This window comes from Daktulosphaira vitifoliae, unplaced genomic scaffold (assembly GCF_025091365.1).
Source record: "Daktulosphaira vitifoliae isolate Bord-2020 unplaced genomic scaffold, ASM2509136v1 Scaffold_2, whole genome shotgun sequence".
Classification (NCBI taxonomy): Eukaryota; Metazoa; Arthropoda; class Insecta; order Hemiptera; family Phylloxeridae; genus Daktulosphaira; species Daktulosphaira vitifoliae.
Window position 1 is genome coordinate 13,978,990 of NW_026099573.1, and position 16,614 is coordinate 13,995,603.

A 16,614-nucleotide genomic window follows, 5' to 3' on the forward strand; every position below is an offset into this window, starting at 1 on the left:
CTTGCAATAATTTTTGTTCCAAAGTTTTATTCCGTGTTTTATTACTTATATACATATTAACCAGTTACTATGTAAAAGAGAAAATTTTATATCATTGTTAAACAATATGAAAAAAGTCATCATTCAAATAAAACCGTTCATTATGAATGAACAAACATTATAAAATTAATAGTTAAAAATTTTCAAAAGATTGACTTGCGTAATTATAAAGGGGTAGATGATGTTTGAGAACTTAACTTGAAAATATTACAATCCCCTTATCCAGGCTTCATTGGTAGACTAGTGCTAGCTGACTCATTGAGTAAAAAACTGGAATGTTTTGCGAGACAATTGATCGTAGTGTTCCAATACCTAGTCATAGACTTAAATATGTACAATAAGTTTATGTGCGTAATGAACGATGTGAGTGAATGCGTCACTACGTTCTCATTAGTTTAGTTTAGTCATACACGAGTGTGGTTAGCGATCGGTTGTCTTTGTTGGACTTACAAACGGTTGTAAATGTACGTGTTGTGACTTCCGTTAAATTACTCTATTTTTTACGCATTATTTATTAATAGTGATCAAATTTTATTCATAACATATTTATTTATTTATCACGTCATAGAATATTCCTATTATATCGTAGGATATTTAAAAATTGCAATAGTAAAATAGAAGTACTTTTCTTAATGTTTATTTAAATATTATTTACAAAATATCAACACATCGGCTGTTCAAAATTATGAAAATTGTTTATTACGGCTTCTGGTGCTTATTTTCATTATACACTTGTTAACTCATTAGTTAATTTTCTATATAAATGCAACTTATGTCTGTTTCTGTGCTGTAATTAAGTATAGTTAATTGTTATAAAATGTTGTCGATTAAGTCTATTATCATAGCTTTGTCATGTATATCATTGACCAACGGATTTGACTTGGATATGGCGGATGATGCGTTTTCGCTTACAGCTAAGGTATTTGAATATGTTACTAAAACTTGGGAAATAGCTGACAAAGTTGAAGATCGAGTTGGTGATGACAAAGCACCTGTTGTGTGGTTCACTAAGAAAAAAGAACGTATGATTCTACATAATTTTGGAGTTATCACTGAACTATTACAATCTTCACAGAAAGATACAGCAGACATCAGGTTTATGATGTTAAGTAGTCTTAAGAAATTGCAAAACATGCCTAATGTAGTTCTAAATGGAATTCAAGTAAATGAACTGTTAGAATCTGTTAGATCACTAGAAAATGATTATAAAACCATGGAAGGTAAATAACAATTATTTTATTATTTTTATTTATAGTTATAATTTGAGAATTTAATTCAAAGATTATTGTTATCAAAATATTAATAATTCTCAAGTTATAAGTTTAAAGACTATACTCTAAAATCACATTTGGTACCAGATTTCTGAGTGTTGACCACCTCTAATATCCATTATGAGTAATATTCTATCCAAGGCCCAGTACATAGTATATTGTGAATATTATGAATATTTTCTTATCATAAAACCCATATTATACTTGATTAAATATGTTCTTTTTTTTTAAATAAATTTTATAAATTAGTATTTAAAAAATTAGTAATTATTTGTATAGTTTCTTAAATTAAACTTTATAGCCTAAAAACATGTAGTAACAATCATTAAAGTCTCCACTTTCATATTATATTAAGTATAGCAATTAAAACTATTTAAATATTCATGAAATACTTTTTCATATTTTGACTGTAAAACCATATATATATATATATATATNTAAAAAGTAAGGATTAAATAAATTTCTCACTGTATAAAAATTATGTTTCTCTTTTTATTTAGTATTCAGTGACAGCCTAAATTCAAAATGGTTTATTACAGGCATCGTTTTTCTATATATGATTAAAAAAAATTTTTTCTTAAAGAAAAAAAATACCCATAATATAATGATCTGAAATTAATGTAATTGATTTTTGATGGTAATGATAAGACATAAAATTATCTATTCTCTAATAATATATTTACTATAGCTGATTTTTATAATAATAATCATAATTATTGGTCACTAATACTAGAAAAACAATGGGGTATGGATTTTAACTTAAAACAAATTCTAAATATTATATATTATAAAAAATGGTGAAGAATTTCATTATGTATTGTTATAATTAATTAATAGAGTTAAAATTTTGGATTGAACTATTAAATATATTAATATATATATATTATGGTTTGGATTTTTTATGGAACACTTAAATTTTAGTTAATGTAACAATTTAATCATTTAAAAGATACTATTCACACTTAAAAATATCCATAAAGAAATCTCTTACTATTTAATCTTAATTTTTAGAATAAAAATTTTGTAATACTTTCTAAAATAATAAATTTTGCACAAAATAGTAATTTTATTCCTCTAATTTCTTTAAATGTGTGTATATTTATATTTAGAGTATAGATCTGGTGACAAAGGTTCTAATGAGAACAAAGTAAATCCATCATATGCATCTTATACATTAGAAAAGTTTGCTGATGCCATGCTAGAATATTCACCTGGATCTCCTCACAAGCAGCTATCAAAAATTCATACATTTATTGTTCCACAGTGGGAAGGTTTCAATTTTCATACTTATGGAGGCATTTTCAATATATTGCATGAGACCTTGGTAAGTACAAATCTTGAAATTTAATGGACATGATTATATATGAAATTACATACATAGTAGTGTTTTATTATATTATATGAGAAACCAACCTATGATGACTAAGAATAGGATTGAGTTTCATAGACACAATTAAATTCAAAAACATAGTTGATAAATCATTGTTAAAAAACTTATACATCATATTGACAGTCTAAGATTAAAAGAGTGTATCAACCAATTTCTTATTTTCCTGAAGAGCAAAATTAAATTTTCATTTTACATTTAAGCTAATGAAGTATTTTTTTTTCATAAAAAAATATTTCTTGTAACAAATTCATATATAATTTTTACATCAAAAAATATTTTACATATTAGTGATTGAAATATTTTAATAATTGAAAAATTACAATATTGGTTGATAAGTTCCTGTAATTTTAGATCCTCAATATGTTTGTCATATAGCTGAAAATTGTTGGTAACTGATATAAATAAATTGGTCGAATTTTTTTGTGGGTCTAGGAGTTTATACCCCCTAACCACAATATTAATTAATTATACATAATATAAAAGATAAGATCATTATGTATATTTATATATTTTAGAAAAATATTTAAATAAAAATGTAGACAATCTATTTTGAAAAATTGAAATCGTAACTTGATAATTTTCTATATAAATTTTCATAGATACCAAACAAATTTTAATTTGTTTTAATTTTTATTTTATTCCAAAGAAATTAATTTAAAACCATTGTGGTCCACTTTTCAACATAGGATAGGTGGACCTTTGATGAATTTTTGGAAAGGTTAGAATAAAATAGCCAAAAGTCTTACATAAAATTACAATAAAATTTCAATTTAGGGGTTATGCTTCCTCAAGTCTCCTCAATTGTTCGTCTATGCTTCTATTACTTTATGCATTAATAAAAATCATGTAAAAATTTGCTAGAAAAAATAAACTTGCTGATTATTTAAAAATATTTGTGGTTCAATGGATAAACAAAAAGTTAAAGGGCTTATTTTATTTAGTTAAAATTACAAATGTTTTGCAATTTTTTCATTTTTGTGGTGCTGTTAATATTAAAAAACCTGTATAATACAGCGTAACAAGTTAGGACAAGTATAAATAATATATGTATATAATATAATAGTAATAACCATAACTATTATAAAAGTTATAGCAGTTTTAAAATACTGAACATTTTTTTGAAAATCCCATTTTTCAGAGTACCAAATTTTTGAAAATTTTTAAAATTAAGGGTTTTTTTTATTTTTTGGCAATAATATATTCACAACTACATTAAATGCATGTTGTTTTGATGTACTGATCATCAAAATCTCAGTGAGACCTGAACGGATAGAAAAAAAATATTCATAGTAAAATTAATACCTTCTCAAATTCGTATAAAAGCTAAAATTTGCCTGAGAATATTTTAAAGAATTACGAATTTTTGACTTTATCACTTCATAATTTATAAGTAGAGATCCCTTTAAAAGAATTTATGTGGATAAAAAGTTATCATATTAATTAAGTTCCCCAGTAAATAAATACAAGATTTTAATTTATGTCTCTTTATTTGTTAGTTTAAATATTCTCTGATTTTGTTGTATTTATCAATAATTAATTATCATTTTTGAACCGATAATTATTTGAACAATTAAAAATAAATTATTTTATTGCTTCTAATCGAATTTAAACTAAAAAATTTTCATTCATATTGCTTCTAATGATTATATCAACACAATATTTGCTACGGTTTTCGGTTCAACGTTTGGCTTACACGTATCAATTTTTATTTCGTTGTCTATTATAATTGCGACTCACATTTTCTTGATATGTTTTTTTGTTTTAACGACGAGTAAAATTAAATCACTGATTTAATTTTTTGTTTCTATTTAACTATTATTAAATTTATTGATATTGTTATTGAATCTGTTATATTTACTATGAATTAATTATGACTTAAAGAATGTTTTAAATAATAACAAGTACTCATAAAATAATACTCTAATAATTTCTACATAAATATTGTTCAATAAATGATTTTTCCTATGAAATCATTTTAAATTATTTTAGTGTTTATTTATTATTATATTTGTAAAAATGCGTTGTTAAAATTGGTTTTTATATTAAAAATATACATACATTGTATATACAGAGTGGCCACCGTGATTTACTAATTCTAATATTAGTTTATATAGTCAAATTAGTAAAACCTGGTGAGACACTCATTTTATATATTTTTTTCATAATTTTTTTTTTGTTAAAAAAATTTTGTACATTCATTTCTTGCTTTTATACCAAATAATTCGTTATGGGTTACTTTATACGCTTAATAGATACACAATAAGTCAATGTCTTTGTCCTTGTTTTTACTATTAACGCCGCATGTATATATTTGTCACTCATAAAACAGCATGTTATTGTTATGATAATAGTGTACATATGTAAGCACAAACAGGAAATTGTAAATTGTATAATAAAAATCCCTCAACTCAGCAGTAGATAATGACGTGAATCATTGGTGCACTTCTGGTAACTTAAAAATGCATTTCAAACAAAAATTTCATAAAAGTATACAGAATGAAACAGATCTAATTAACAACTGTTATAATTAAAATTTCACTGGAATTTTTTTTTAAACTAATTTTTTATTCTTAGATTACGTTAAAAGCATATTTTTTATTATTTGTTTTTAACAGCAAAATAATTTTTTTTCCAAATGGCCAATTTTTAGAGAATTTCTTGCAAAAAGTTTTAATGAATAGATAACGATTTTAGGACAAGCATTTATCGAATTATAAGCATCTTAATACAGTATGTACGTAACGGAGTCGGGTACAGCAAGTACTGGTGTATAGTTATAACCAGGGCTTATAATTTTTAGCATTTGTATTTTTTAAGTCCTTGAGATATATACATAAGCTATAAATGTATAATATAGTATAAATATGTAAGAATATATATTATAATATTATAATTATTGTCTTTAATTACATTGTAGATGATATTTTTAATGATTCAATTGTAGGTATATATACTATATATTTATATATTTTTAATACTTATTGTATCATCAAAAATGTCATTTATATACCCAAGTCTCGAGTTGGCTTCTGTAGGAATGTTTTTTCGGGAAAAACTTTTGAACATTTGCAAAAGTTTTGATTTAAAGTTTTATTTATGATAAGCAGATAATAACGCAAAACACAAGTCCTTATGAAATAAAGATTTTTTATGGTGTTTAAGACCTAAAAATTTTTTGATTATTAAATGTGTGATGTTGAATTTTTTTTATGATTTATTTTAATATAAAAACATTTATTCTATAACACATTTGTGTCAGTTGCAAATGTATCATTATCAAATTCGCCAACATATACATTGTACAAAAAATTGAAAGCAACTGGTAAATATATATGTATAATTATAATATTGAAATACTAGGAAACTAATATAGTAACGAACGTGTTTCAATTAATATAAGGGTTCGATGGAATTATCGAATTATGGATGCTAACAGTAAAAATAGGACGATATTGAATCTATTTTGATTGTTTTTATGATTAATTAAACATTTTTTTAAAGTTAATAATTGCATACCGTCTTATCAACAAGGATGCTAGGGGTACATACAATTTTTAAAGGTACATTAGTTGTATCTTCTATGATTCGCATTTAAGTTACACAGTGGTGTATTTACGAGGATTCATGTAGTCAGGACTCTCATGGATACAAAGTCATATTAGCGCAAAGTAGTGGAAGTATGAATCATCCCACTACTTTTAATTTAAAAAGATATCTGGTCTCTTTTACAAAATTTTTAATTCGACAATAACAAAATATCTTTATCACGATATTATTACCGCGAATGCAATCGACTTTATGATAAAAATTGGGTCGCTATCGGACTATTAAAAAAATGTAAAAATAAAAAATTGGACACAGTTAAGAAACTCCCCTAATATTTTCCGGTGGATAATATATCATTTATCTACTCCTGCTGGTAATAATTTAATAACACTATAAATCAGTCTCAATATATTTATATTATTTGAAGTATTTAGTTATACTAATTTCCAATAACTATTTTTTAAACATTAGAATATGTATAGATGGTCGTCAAAACTGATGATTATTTTGTCTTTGGCGATAAAAATAATATATTGCGTTGTTAGTAAATGTTTAACATGATTTGTCATTTTATGTGAACTAATTAATTTATTTAATTATGATATTTTAATTTTAAAGACGTTAGTTATATTTTCAATTATTTAATTAAAAACAAATACTTAATCATGTTATTTTAAAAAAACATAGTATATTAAATTTTTATTGTTTTTTATTTGAGATTCTATAAGGCAAAGTCAGCAAATGTGATTTTTTTTAAAGTTATACGTTTATGTATATTGAAAATTTTTAAAAGTATTTTTATAATCAAAATTATGTTGAAAAAAAAGTAGAAAGTTGTTGACTTGAGTGTGCGACGACACTAATTAGATCTTTCAAACATTTTGTTCGAATCGCGTAATAAATGTGAGATAAGACCACAAAAAATTGCTTCATACGTACTTCTTTCTATTTCCCTTAATATTTAATTGTTACTATATATGTAATAATAATAATAATTATAATTATAATTTATTATTATTAATTATAATTAATACTATATATTGAATAGTGTTTTATATTTTTTTTAAATAATTTTTTTTTATTTTTATATATATTAAAAATTGTATAAATATAGTGTTTGGATATTTTTAGTTTTAAATTTGGTTCAGTCTCTAATATCTTTCTTAAGTATCCCTGAAAAAAACAAAAGGTTCGAGTATAAATATAAATGTACTGCTTGATGAAAACAGTATTTTTTGATAGTTTTAATATGGAATAAAGTGTAACACAGTCTTGTGTTGAGTACTATATAATAAACATTTTATTTGACACGTTTTCCATTCTTTGTTAAAAAATTATAATAAATATATGTAAGTAATTATCATAAATTAATATTTAATTTGTTATACAAAATATACCAGTTACGCAGTTATAAGAAAGGAGTGATAGACGTAGATCCCATCAGATAAAATCATATACATGGTGATTATAGAATTATTTTGTGTCACAGAGTAGTGAAAATTTTTTTTATGTATATTGCTTCAAAACAAAACCACAACTACGCAATTGTGATATACAGATTATTTTGCAATAGTTTGTTTTTCAAAAACTTTTTAGAACCTAATATTAAAATTCATATTATGAATTATATATAGTATTATGAAGAAAATATAAATTTTGGAAAATAAGTAGAAATGTTAAATAAAATATACAAGATAGCTATTTTGTAAAGTGAATTCTCTTCTTATTTTTTTGTAGTATAATTTCTAGAGCATTTTAAAGTTTACAAAAATTTGAATTTCTATTCAACCCTGAATAAAAAAGAATGACGACAGGTTTATTAAAAATTATAATTATGTGTAAAAAATATTAATTAAAAAACTTGCGATTAACTATGTTTGCACAAAACAAGTTTTTAAGTAAAATTATATGATAAAAATACTTTTTTGTGATATATCGTTACACGTTATTTCCACAATAACAATATTAAAACAAAAATAAATAATACTAAATAATTGTTTTATAAGTTGACTTATTTTTTTATTAATTGACTTGGGATTTTACGATGAAATGTAATACTTAAAAAAAAGAATTATTACTGTATTGGTGTCATGTATTTCGAATTTAGTAATGGTGTAGTATGTATTAAAAATTCTTTTAATGTTTTATCTAAATAAATAACTTATAAAATTTAAATGACATCTATAGACTTGCAAAAGTAAGAGAGAAAAGGTCTAAAGATTATCATTATATAAGGCGTATAAAAAGTGTTAATAATAAGGTAATCTCGAGTAATGATGATGTGAAAAAAAGTTGGAAAGAGAATTTTGAAAACGTACTGAATGAGGTGTACCCAAAAGAGATATTAGAGAATATCTCATAGAATGAGGAACTGGTAGATTTTATTAGTGAGAAAGAGGTATGGAAGGCTGTGGTATTAATGAAAAAGAATAAAGCAGTAGGACTAGGTGAAGTGCCAGTGGAAGAAGTATGGAAAATATGCGGTGTTGATATAAAGTGGTTGAAGGAATTTTTAAATAAAATCTTATTAGAAGGGAAAATTCACTTGCACTAGGGTATAAAACGTAGGAGGTGTATTAGAAGGTTTTCGGATAAGAGTAGGAGTGCACCATGGTTCTGTTTAAGCCCTTACTTATTCTCTATAGTGATGGATGAAATTACTAGAGAAATACAAGGAGAGGTGCCGTGGTGTCTGTTGTTTGCTGACGATATAGTGTTAATAGAAACAAATTAATCAAAGGCTAGAGGTGTGGAGATCAGTTCTTGAAGAAAAGGGATAAGGAGAAGTAAGACAGAGTTATAGAGTACGAGTTTGACAAAGGAGAACACGAGGTAGGTGAAATGAAAAGGACAATAGGCGAGTACGTAATTGGAGAGGTGGAGAGTTTTAAGTTGTAGCGACCAAAACATACGCAACGAATATTCTCGAATGTTCTCGTTATCAAAAACCTTCGGAAACTTCGATAACGCCATAAGATAACCTACGCGGGTATAGAATATTCTAGAATTAGCGAGAGCCTTATCGGAGCTATATATANTGGAGAGAAGTGTCTGGCGTCTTATGCGATAAAAAAATTCCAATGTGGCTGAAAGGTAAATTCTACAAGACTGTAATAAGACCAGCTATGATGTATGGTTTAGAGTGTTGGGTGGTTGATAAAAGAAAGTAGAGCAGAAAATGAGTGTAGCAGAGATGAGAATGCTTAAATGGATGAGTGTAGTGACTAGAGAAGATAGGATAAGGAATCGACATATAAGAGGGAGTATAGGTGTAGCGTCAATCGTGGATAAGATGAGAGAAAATAGACTTAGATGGTTTGGTCATGTTATGAGGAGAGAAGAATCGGAAGCTGTAAGAATAGTTATAGAAATGAATGTTGAAGGAAGAAGAGGTAGAGGAAGACCAAAAGAGAGATGGAGGGATCATATTGAATGCGATTTGAGAACAGCTGATGTGAGAGTAGATGATGAGGGAGATCGTGTCAAGTGGAAGTTTAGGATAAGGGAAGCCAACCCCAAGTAGTTGGGATTAAGGTGAGGAAGAAGAAGAAGAAAATAACTTATAAAATTTCATATTATAATTTTAAAATATTCTATTTTTTTAAGTTATAAAACATCAGATATTAAAGTATCTATTTTATGTTTTAAAACAATATATTTCTTTTGAACATGCGAAAAGCCTAAAAAAATGACAAAAGAAACATTCATGATCTATATTTATTCGAAGTTAATTGAAAAATACAGTTATTTTAATTTTAATTAATCTTGAAAAAAAATTTTAATCAATACAGCCTTACAAAAATATGTATATTAATTGGAAAGTGATCATTTTTTTAAATAATAGTGTAATAATAAAACTTAAAGAAGTAATATTTTTTAGCATAATGAATCTTATTTTTATTAAACAATTTCCTCAACGATAATTACAATTTTTTTTCCATAAATTTACAACAAATCATGTTTAATTTTTTTTTTTAATTTCTAATAGTACATCATTAGGATTATTACAGACTTAAAAAACTTTGAAAACCTGGAATAATCTAGGAAATTTATTATTTATTAATTGTGTAACAACCCTGATTCTTTAAGAGTAATAACTAAAGTATTTATTTTTACTTAAATTTTTTTATTTCAGGAAAACAGTGATATGCTTTGTGATAGAAAACAGTCTTTACAACAGCTTATATTTAATTTATATATGACATTACATTTAACTCAGTTAAAAGGATTTTCTGTAATGCAGTTTTCATGGATGCTATTACAAACATATGGCAAAGGTAAGAGTATTTATAACTAAGAACTTTAAATGATTGCATTAGCAAATTTTATAAAATATTTTAAATTTTAATTTGAACCTCCTAAAAATAATTAAGTTAAACTCAATATTAGAAATAATGTAATACGAATCCATTTTTTTATTTTCCAATTTTCTGAAGATTCTAATAAAGACACTTTAACAAATGTTAAATAAAATAAGTCAAAATTTTATTTAAGTTTAATTATTAAATTGAAATGTTTTAGGTATGGTTTAAGTTTGATGTTTTACTATTAAATCTAATATCTATTAAATAGTTGTATTTATTTTGCTTTGAGTTTTAATAATAGTAATATAATAGTGGGCTTTTATTTGCCTATCTGTTAATTGATTTTGGTGGTTTTATGTTCTATACTAATTGTACTAAAATAGTTATTTTGTAATATTTATTAGGTAACTTTACATTTGAACGTAAAAAGCAAAAAGATCAATTTGAAGATAGAATTAAAATGCAATTGAATATTTTGAAGAAATCTATGTCATCTGCTAACAACATGTATTGGAGATGTGATCCACCTCAACACAAATTAGGTGAAACATATTTAGAAGTCACTCAATTATTGCAGGTTAAACTTTAATATTTAATTTTAATTAAATAAATGGTTATTAGCTAGGATAAAGAATATTAACTTTATTTTTATAGGGATATATTGAAAATGAAGTTGATATGAATACAGATCAAAATTGTTTTCAAAACTGTGCTTATTATGATGTAGCTGAGCATAAATCTTGTTTTAAAGATCAGTTTTGTTCAAAGCAACATTCCTGTAATGGACGCATTCTTAACTGTCAATATTTTGATTCTGATATGAGAATATGTCAAGCAGTATGTTCAAAATTATAATAATGTGATTTCTCAAGTTAGTTAATTAATTTATTTATTTAGCCATTTGGAAGTAACAGACGATATGATTACATTGAATATGAAAATGGAAGAGTGTTGGGTGATAAATCTGGTGGTTGTAAAGGCGCTTCAAGCAAAGTTGATAGTTGGTGGAGGTATTTAGTTTACCATTGTTCCTATTGTTTTTGTATCTGTGATTCTTCTGAGCGTTCTTCTGACCGATATTTTAGTCTACATCCATCACTTTCTGATATTTCTAAGAACAAGTAAATACTGCTAGTCTTAATTTATTTTTTTTATTTTTTTGGAATAATCATCTCTATTATTATTTTTTAGGGTAGTAACTGGTCTTAGATTTCATAAGATTAAGCAGATGTTCCATTTACAAGTAGAAGAAGGTATTATTGGTCCTCATGGTTCTATAAATGAATCTTCAAGACAATGGGTTGATTTACCAGGTCCTGAATTTACATATCAAAACAAAACTCTTTTGGAAGGTGTTGACTATCATGCTTTATCTTACACTTCACGCTCTATTGATCTTGATAATGTAATGGCTCCTCAAAATATGGTCGTAACTGGTAACAAAATTAAATTTTTTTTGTTAATTGATTTATTTTTAATTAATAATATTAAATCCATATTTAAATTCAAAAACGTATAAAACAAAAATTTGCGAGTGTTAAATTAAAATGTTTTCAATTTTTTTAAAAATTTATTACTCACTTTATAGTTTTACATATTTATATTTTGGGGGTTATTGCAAAATTATATACACTGTTATACAAAAATTATTTTTTAGAATGGGAAAAAATTTGGTTCCACCTTCAAAAAATTAATCATTATACTCCTATGAATATTTATATATATATATATATATATATATTCAAAACTTACAAATTTAGTATAACTAGATAATTAGAAAATGAATCAATTTTTTTAAAAAAATTTTAAATTAATCTTAAAACCAATTTATTAATCTACTATTATTATTGAGATTCTAGTATTTGTTAAAATAGAAAGCTATAATTCATTTTATCATTATCATAAGACAGATGATAGTATTTAAATCTTTAAGTAAATAAATCTTGCTTGTATGTGTTCAAATAAATGAACAGTTTATGAAGCTATGTGCTTGACATATTGTGCGAATTAAATTGAAATAAGCAATAAAATATTTTTTTATTAACTCACATAATATTCACTGATATGATTTGATCTTCAAAAATACCGGTTCATTTGTATAAAACCCAACTTTATGATGAACCTATGAGTTGGTAATAGGCTCTCCAACTTAATTATCTTAAGATTTTTTATTTGTCATTAGCCCGATCTTTTAAAAATAATTTATAACTGCTACTACCTAGATTTATCATTAAAATGATAAAAAAATAACTCTAAGCTGATTGAATTTAAATTCTAAGAAATACTATCCATTTAATATAGTTTGTTTGTGAAATAGTTGATAAATTGTCTTTAAAAATGATCATTTTACTTTTACTTTTTAGTTATTTGTCATCTAATTTTTTTTCTTCAAATTTTTACTTAGATACTTTTAGCTTTCAATGCTATAGTTATAGGTGGCTCTATTTGCTGAGCTAGAGATTAATTAAATAATTGGAGTTGTCAACCCTCTCTCTCCATTGACAGACTAACCACTTGACACAAAATATCCATGATTATGAAGTAGTCTTTTCAGGGTAGGCTGTCATAGCTCTTAATAAGTTGCAAAAGTGTAAAAAAAAATTTATTAAATGAATTATTTTAAGTACAGGCTAGTGAACTGCGTAATTGATCATACTATTTGATCATTTTTATTCAATTTTAAATGTTTTTTTTTTTAATTAATATTTAATTAATAATTTTTTAAAATTGAAAAAAGATAGTGGTTTTACTAATAGAACAACAAAATTTTGTATTGCTTAAAATTAGTATTTTGATCCCTTTCAAACCTACCTAGTTCAAGTACTAAAAATATGTTTTTTGACATTAGATAAATTATACTGTATGAACCCATTAGCAAATTTTTGATTCTAGTCTGAATTATAGTATGAATCATTTTCATAATTTTTTCTTTGAATGGTTAATTAATAGCAGAGAAATTTTCACTGAGTGATTTTTAACAATATATTACAATGTTCATGAAAATTCATGCTATTAAAAGAAGTTAAGAGATTTTTTCATGTTTATATATGTTATAGCTAAAACAATAATTAATATTTGAATGAGTTGATCCATTTTATATAATCTATACTTATGTGAGTATTGATATTTAATTAACTTTTGATTATTATTTTAGGTGTGAAGTTTAGAATGATAGGATCACATTTAAATATTGAAGTTCGTGTAACACCTTACGATTTCATTACTGGTAATCTTATTGAACCTAATGAAAAAAGTTATTGGATCGGTAATGAAAACACTGAATTTTCCAAAATTGAAAGGTATGTTTCATTTGTTATAATGTATATCTAAGAAAATGATTTAATATATCTTTAAATTTAATAGAATGGAAATTGATATAAATAATTCAGATTTGCCAACTAAAGCAAATACTCCATTTGAACCAGATGTTACATCTAATAAATTTCTAATGTTTACACATTCTTCAATTGACCATGATGTTGCACAAACAACTCTACCTTATATTGACAAACAAACTGTTGCACCATATCCGGCTGCTCCATTATCAGGAGTGGGTATTTATTTCAAAGGTTTAAAAGGATATGCTGGTTTTATTGGAGCAAATGTATTTACTTATGATTTCAGCAAAGATATTAATTTTGATTTGTTTATAACCTCAAAAAAATAGTCATAAATGTATATATTTTGTATATATTTAATTGTGTCTTATCCTATATTTACTAATTTCATGATAAGTTTTTACCTAAAATTGTGTTAGCCATAAAAAATAAATTTTTATATTGTATAAAATATTGTGCCAAAATAAAATTTATTTTAAATTGAAATTAATTATTTGTGCAAATTTTTTAGTATGCAAGTTGTGATAATATACACTTTTATTTTTAATAAGGTTCTTTAGTCTTTTAATTTAACTTATTGTAAGATTGTACAGATTATTTAGTAATTTTATTACATATTTTGATAAATATTTTTCAATTTTTCTTTATGTATGTTACACTTGTCTGTGCTTCTTTTATTCATAATCAAATTTATAAATAAATTGAGTTAATTTGAAGATTTGTTTGATGATTTACAACATGTGTAATATAAATACTAACTTTATAATATACAGAGGTTATACTATAAAAAATGCTTTATCTTTTCATTGTTATTTTTGTTCAAAATGTATTTATTGAATCAGAAAAGGTTTTTACATAACTATAGATTTATTATTATTATAAGGTAAAAATAAAATAACTAATTAAAATATCTGAGATATATTATAATAATTGTTTATTTTTACTAAATTGTACATAGGATTTATAAAAATAAATGTCTTCAAACTTATTTATTACAATAAAAATACTTAAACTAATATCATAAGTAAAAATTAAGTTAATTTTTAATTGCAATAAATAAACTAAAAAAGACAAAAAAATTCATCTTCAATTTGGATGGTAATAAATGAATGTTTGGCTGTAAATAATAAAACAAAAAATATACAAATACTTAGGATTGAGGGAGATCTGCTATTGGTGTTACAAACTTGAAGTCTTCAGGAAATAACAGGGATGCATTTGCTAAAATCAACTTATATGATTGTTTAATAGTCACTTCGGCAACGCCGGCAATATCACCAATTTCTTTTTGAGTACGTTTTTCATCTGATGCTTGAGATGCAATGAAAATAGCAGCTGCAGCAACTGATATAGGTGATCGACCAGGAACAATATCATACTCAACTGCTTTTTTAGCAATATGTGTAGCAGCCCTTTGAACCATATTGGGTAGACCTAAATTACAGCAAAATCTAGACATGAAATCACCTGTTGTAATTAAATCAACACTTGTTTCTAATGCTTTCAAAATTAATTTAAATACACGTCCAATTTCTTTTTTGCTAACCTTACTAACTGCACAAATTTCTTTAAATGTACGTGGTACTCCTTCTTGTCTACATGCAATATATAAACTTGCAGATGCTATAGCATCATTGGATCGGCCTTTTAAATTTTTTCCATCATGTACTTGTTTAAAAAGTACATTTGCTCTGTCTACAATATTACGTGGTAAATTAATACGATCAGCCATCAAACCAATTTCTCTGTAAGCATTTAATAAAGAACGATTTGTAGAGCACACCATTCCTTTATTTTTATATTTCATTCCTCCAAATTCATCAAATGAAGCATCTCCTCTTGAAGGCCCAACCAATGTTGATAAGTCTGATCCATTAAGTAATGGATTCTCTGCAGCACCAACACGGGAGGGATCTGCACCATTACTGTTTTTATCATTGCTGAATGTACGCCACTCTGAACCAACATCTATTACACGATCTCCTACTACAAGTCCACATTCAGAACAGATTTGATCACCTGCTCTATAGTCTTCAATCAATGGTGCATCTGGATGTTGTTGGCATTGTACTAAAAATAAATACTTATTTTACTAGACAATGTAATTATATATCTAATATCTTAAAGTAAAATATAGTGCTTCATATTTTTAAAATAAATTAACAATTTATTTAAAAAAAAGTAAAAGTATCTTGAATAAAACACTTTTGTCGTTTATGTAATATCAAAAATTTATGGTAGTTTTAACATACAGTATTTCATAATAAAAGAGACAAGTTTAACATGCTATGGTAATTTAATTTTAGGATTTTTTTTGTATACTTTCCTGTATTAAATAACTTAACAATGATAAAAATGATGTTTAACAATACATTCGGTTGTATTATTTTTATCAAAAAAAAGCTTTTTATGACAATGGTCATCACTAAAATTTATATATAAACTAAGTTTCTATTTATATTTTATCTAAAAACTTCCTGTATTTCTAATGTTGTAAATTTGTATTTAGCAAAATATAAATAAAAACATGATTTTTCTGATATATGAAGTTATTTTTTCTAATATGTAATACACTTAACTTACCTAAATTTTTAGACATAATTTCCGTAAGTGTTTACTATGTTAAAAATTATGTCTATACACTAGACAGTTTATTTAATATTGTAAGTCTTGATAAGCTTTAGAACGATAATGTATAATCGTGTCGTTGTGATAACTTAGGTAAA

At 24.8% G+C, this 16,614-nt stretch overlaps 2 protein-coding genes across 3 annotated transcripts; one reads left to right on the top strand and one right to left on the bottom strand.

Moving 5' to 3' along the window:
* The first annotated feature begins 426 nt into the window (after positions 1-426).
* On the top strand, positions 427-14,604 carry LOC126897171 (uncharacterized). Of its 2 annotated transcripts, none has more exons than XM_050670541.1 (9): positions 427-1,259; positions 2,489-2,634; positions 10,382-10,523; positions 10,955-11,127; positions 11,205-11,387; positions 11,448-11,671; positions 11,742-11,986; positions 13,705-13,849; positions 13,914-14,604. In XM_050670541.1, the coding sequence occupies exons 1-9, from the start codon at positions 857-859 to the stop codon at positions 14,215-14,217; spliced, it is 1,965 nt and encodes a 654-aa protein (XP_050526498.1). In that variant the 5' UTR covers positions 427-856; the 3' UTR covers positions 14,218-14,604. The 2 variants fall into 2 exon arrangements, with proteins under 2 accessions (XP_050526498.1, XP_050526497.1); XM_050670540.1 differs by having other exon boundaries at positions 428-1,259; positions 2,420-2,634.
* A 201-nt stretch (positions 14,605-14,805) lies between these two features.
* Positions 14,806-16,614, bottom strand: LOC126897173 (transcription initiation factor IIB). Its single transcript, XM_050670543.1, has 2 exons — positions 16,472-16,614; positions 14,806-15,958 (listed from the first exon to the last, which is right to left on the bottom strand). The coding sequence occupies exons 1-2, from the start codon at positions 16,485-16,487 to the stop codon at positions 15,039-15,041; spliced, it is 936 nt and encodes a 311-aa protein (XP_050526500.1). The 5' UTR covers positions 16,488-16,614; the 3' UTR covers positions 14,806-15,038.

Coding starts and splice junctions, on each gene's coding strand:
- LOC126897171 (XM_050670540.1), top strand. CDS start 857: ATGTTGTCGATTAAGTCTATTATCATAGCTTTGTCATGTATATCATTG. Junction 1,260..2,419: donor TGATTATAAAACCATGGAAG/GTAAATAACAAT, acceptor ATTTATATTTAG/AGTATAGATCTGGTGACAAA. Junction 11,388..11,447: donor ATATGAGAATATGTCAAGCA/GTATGTTCAAAA, acceptor TTATTTATTTAG/CCATTTGGAAGTAACAGACG.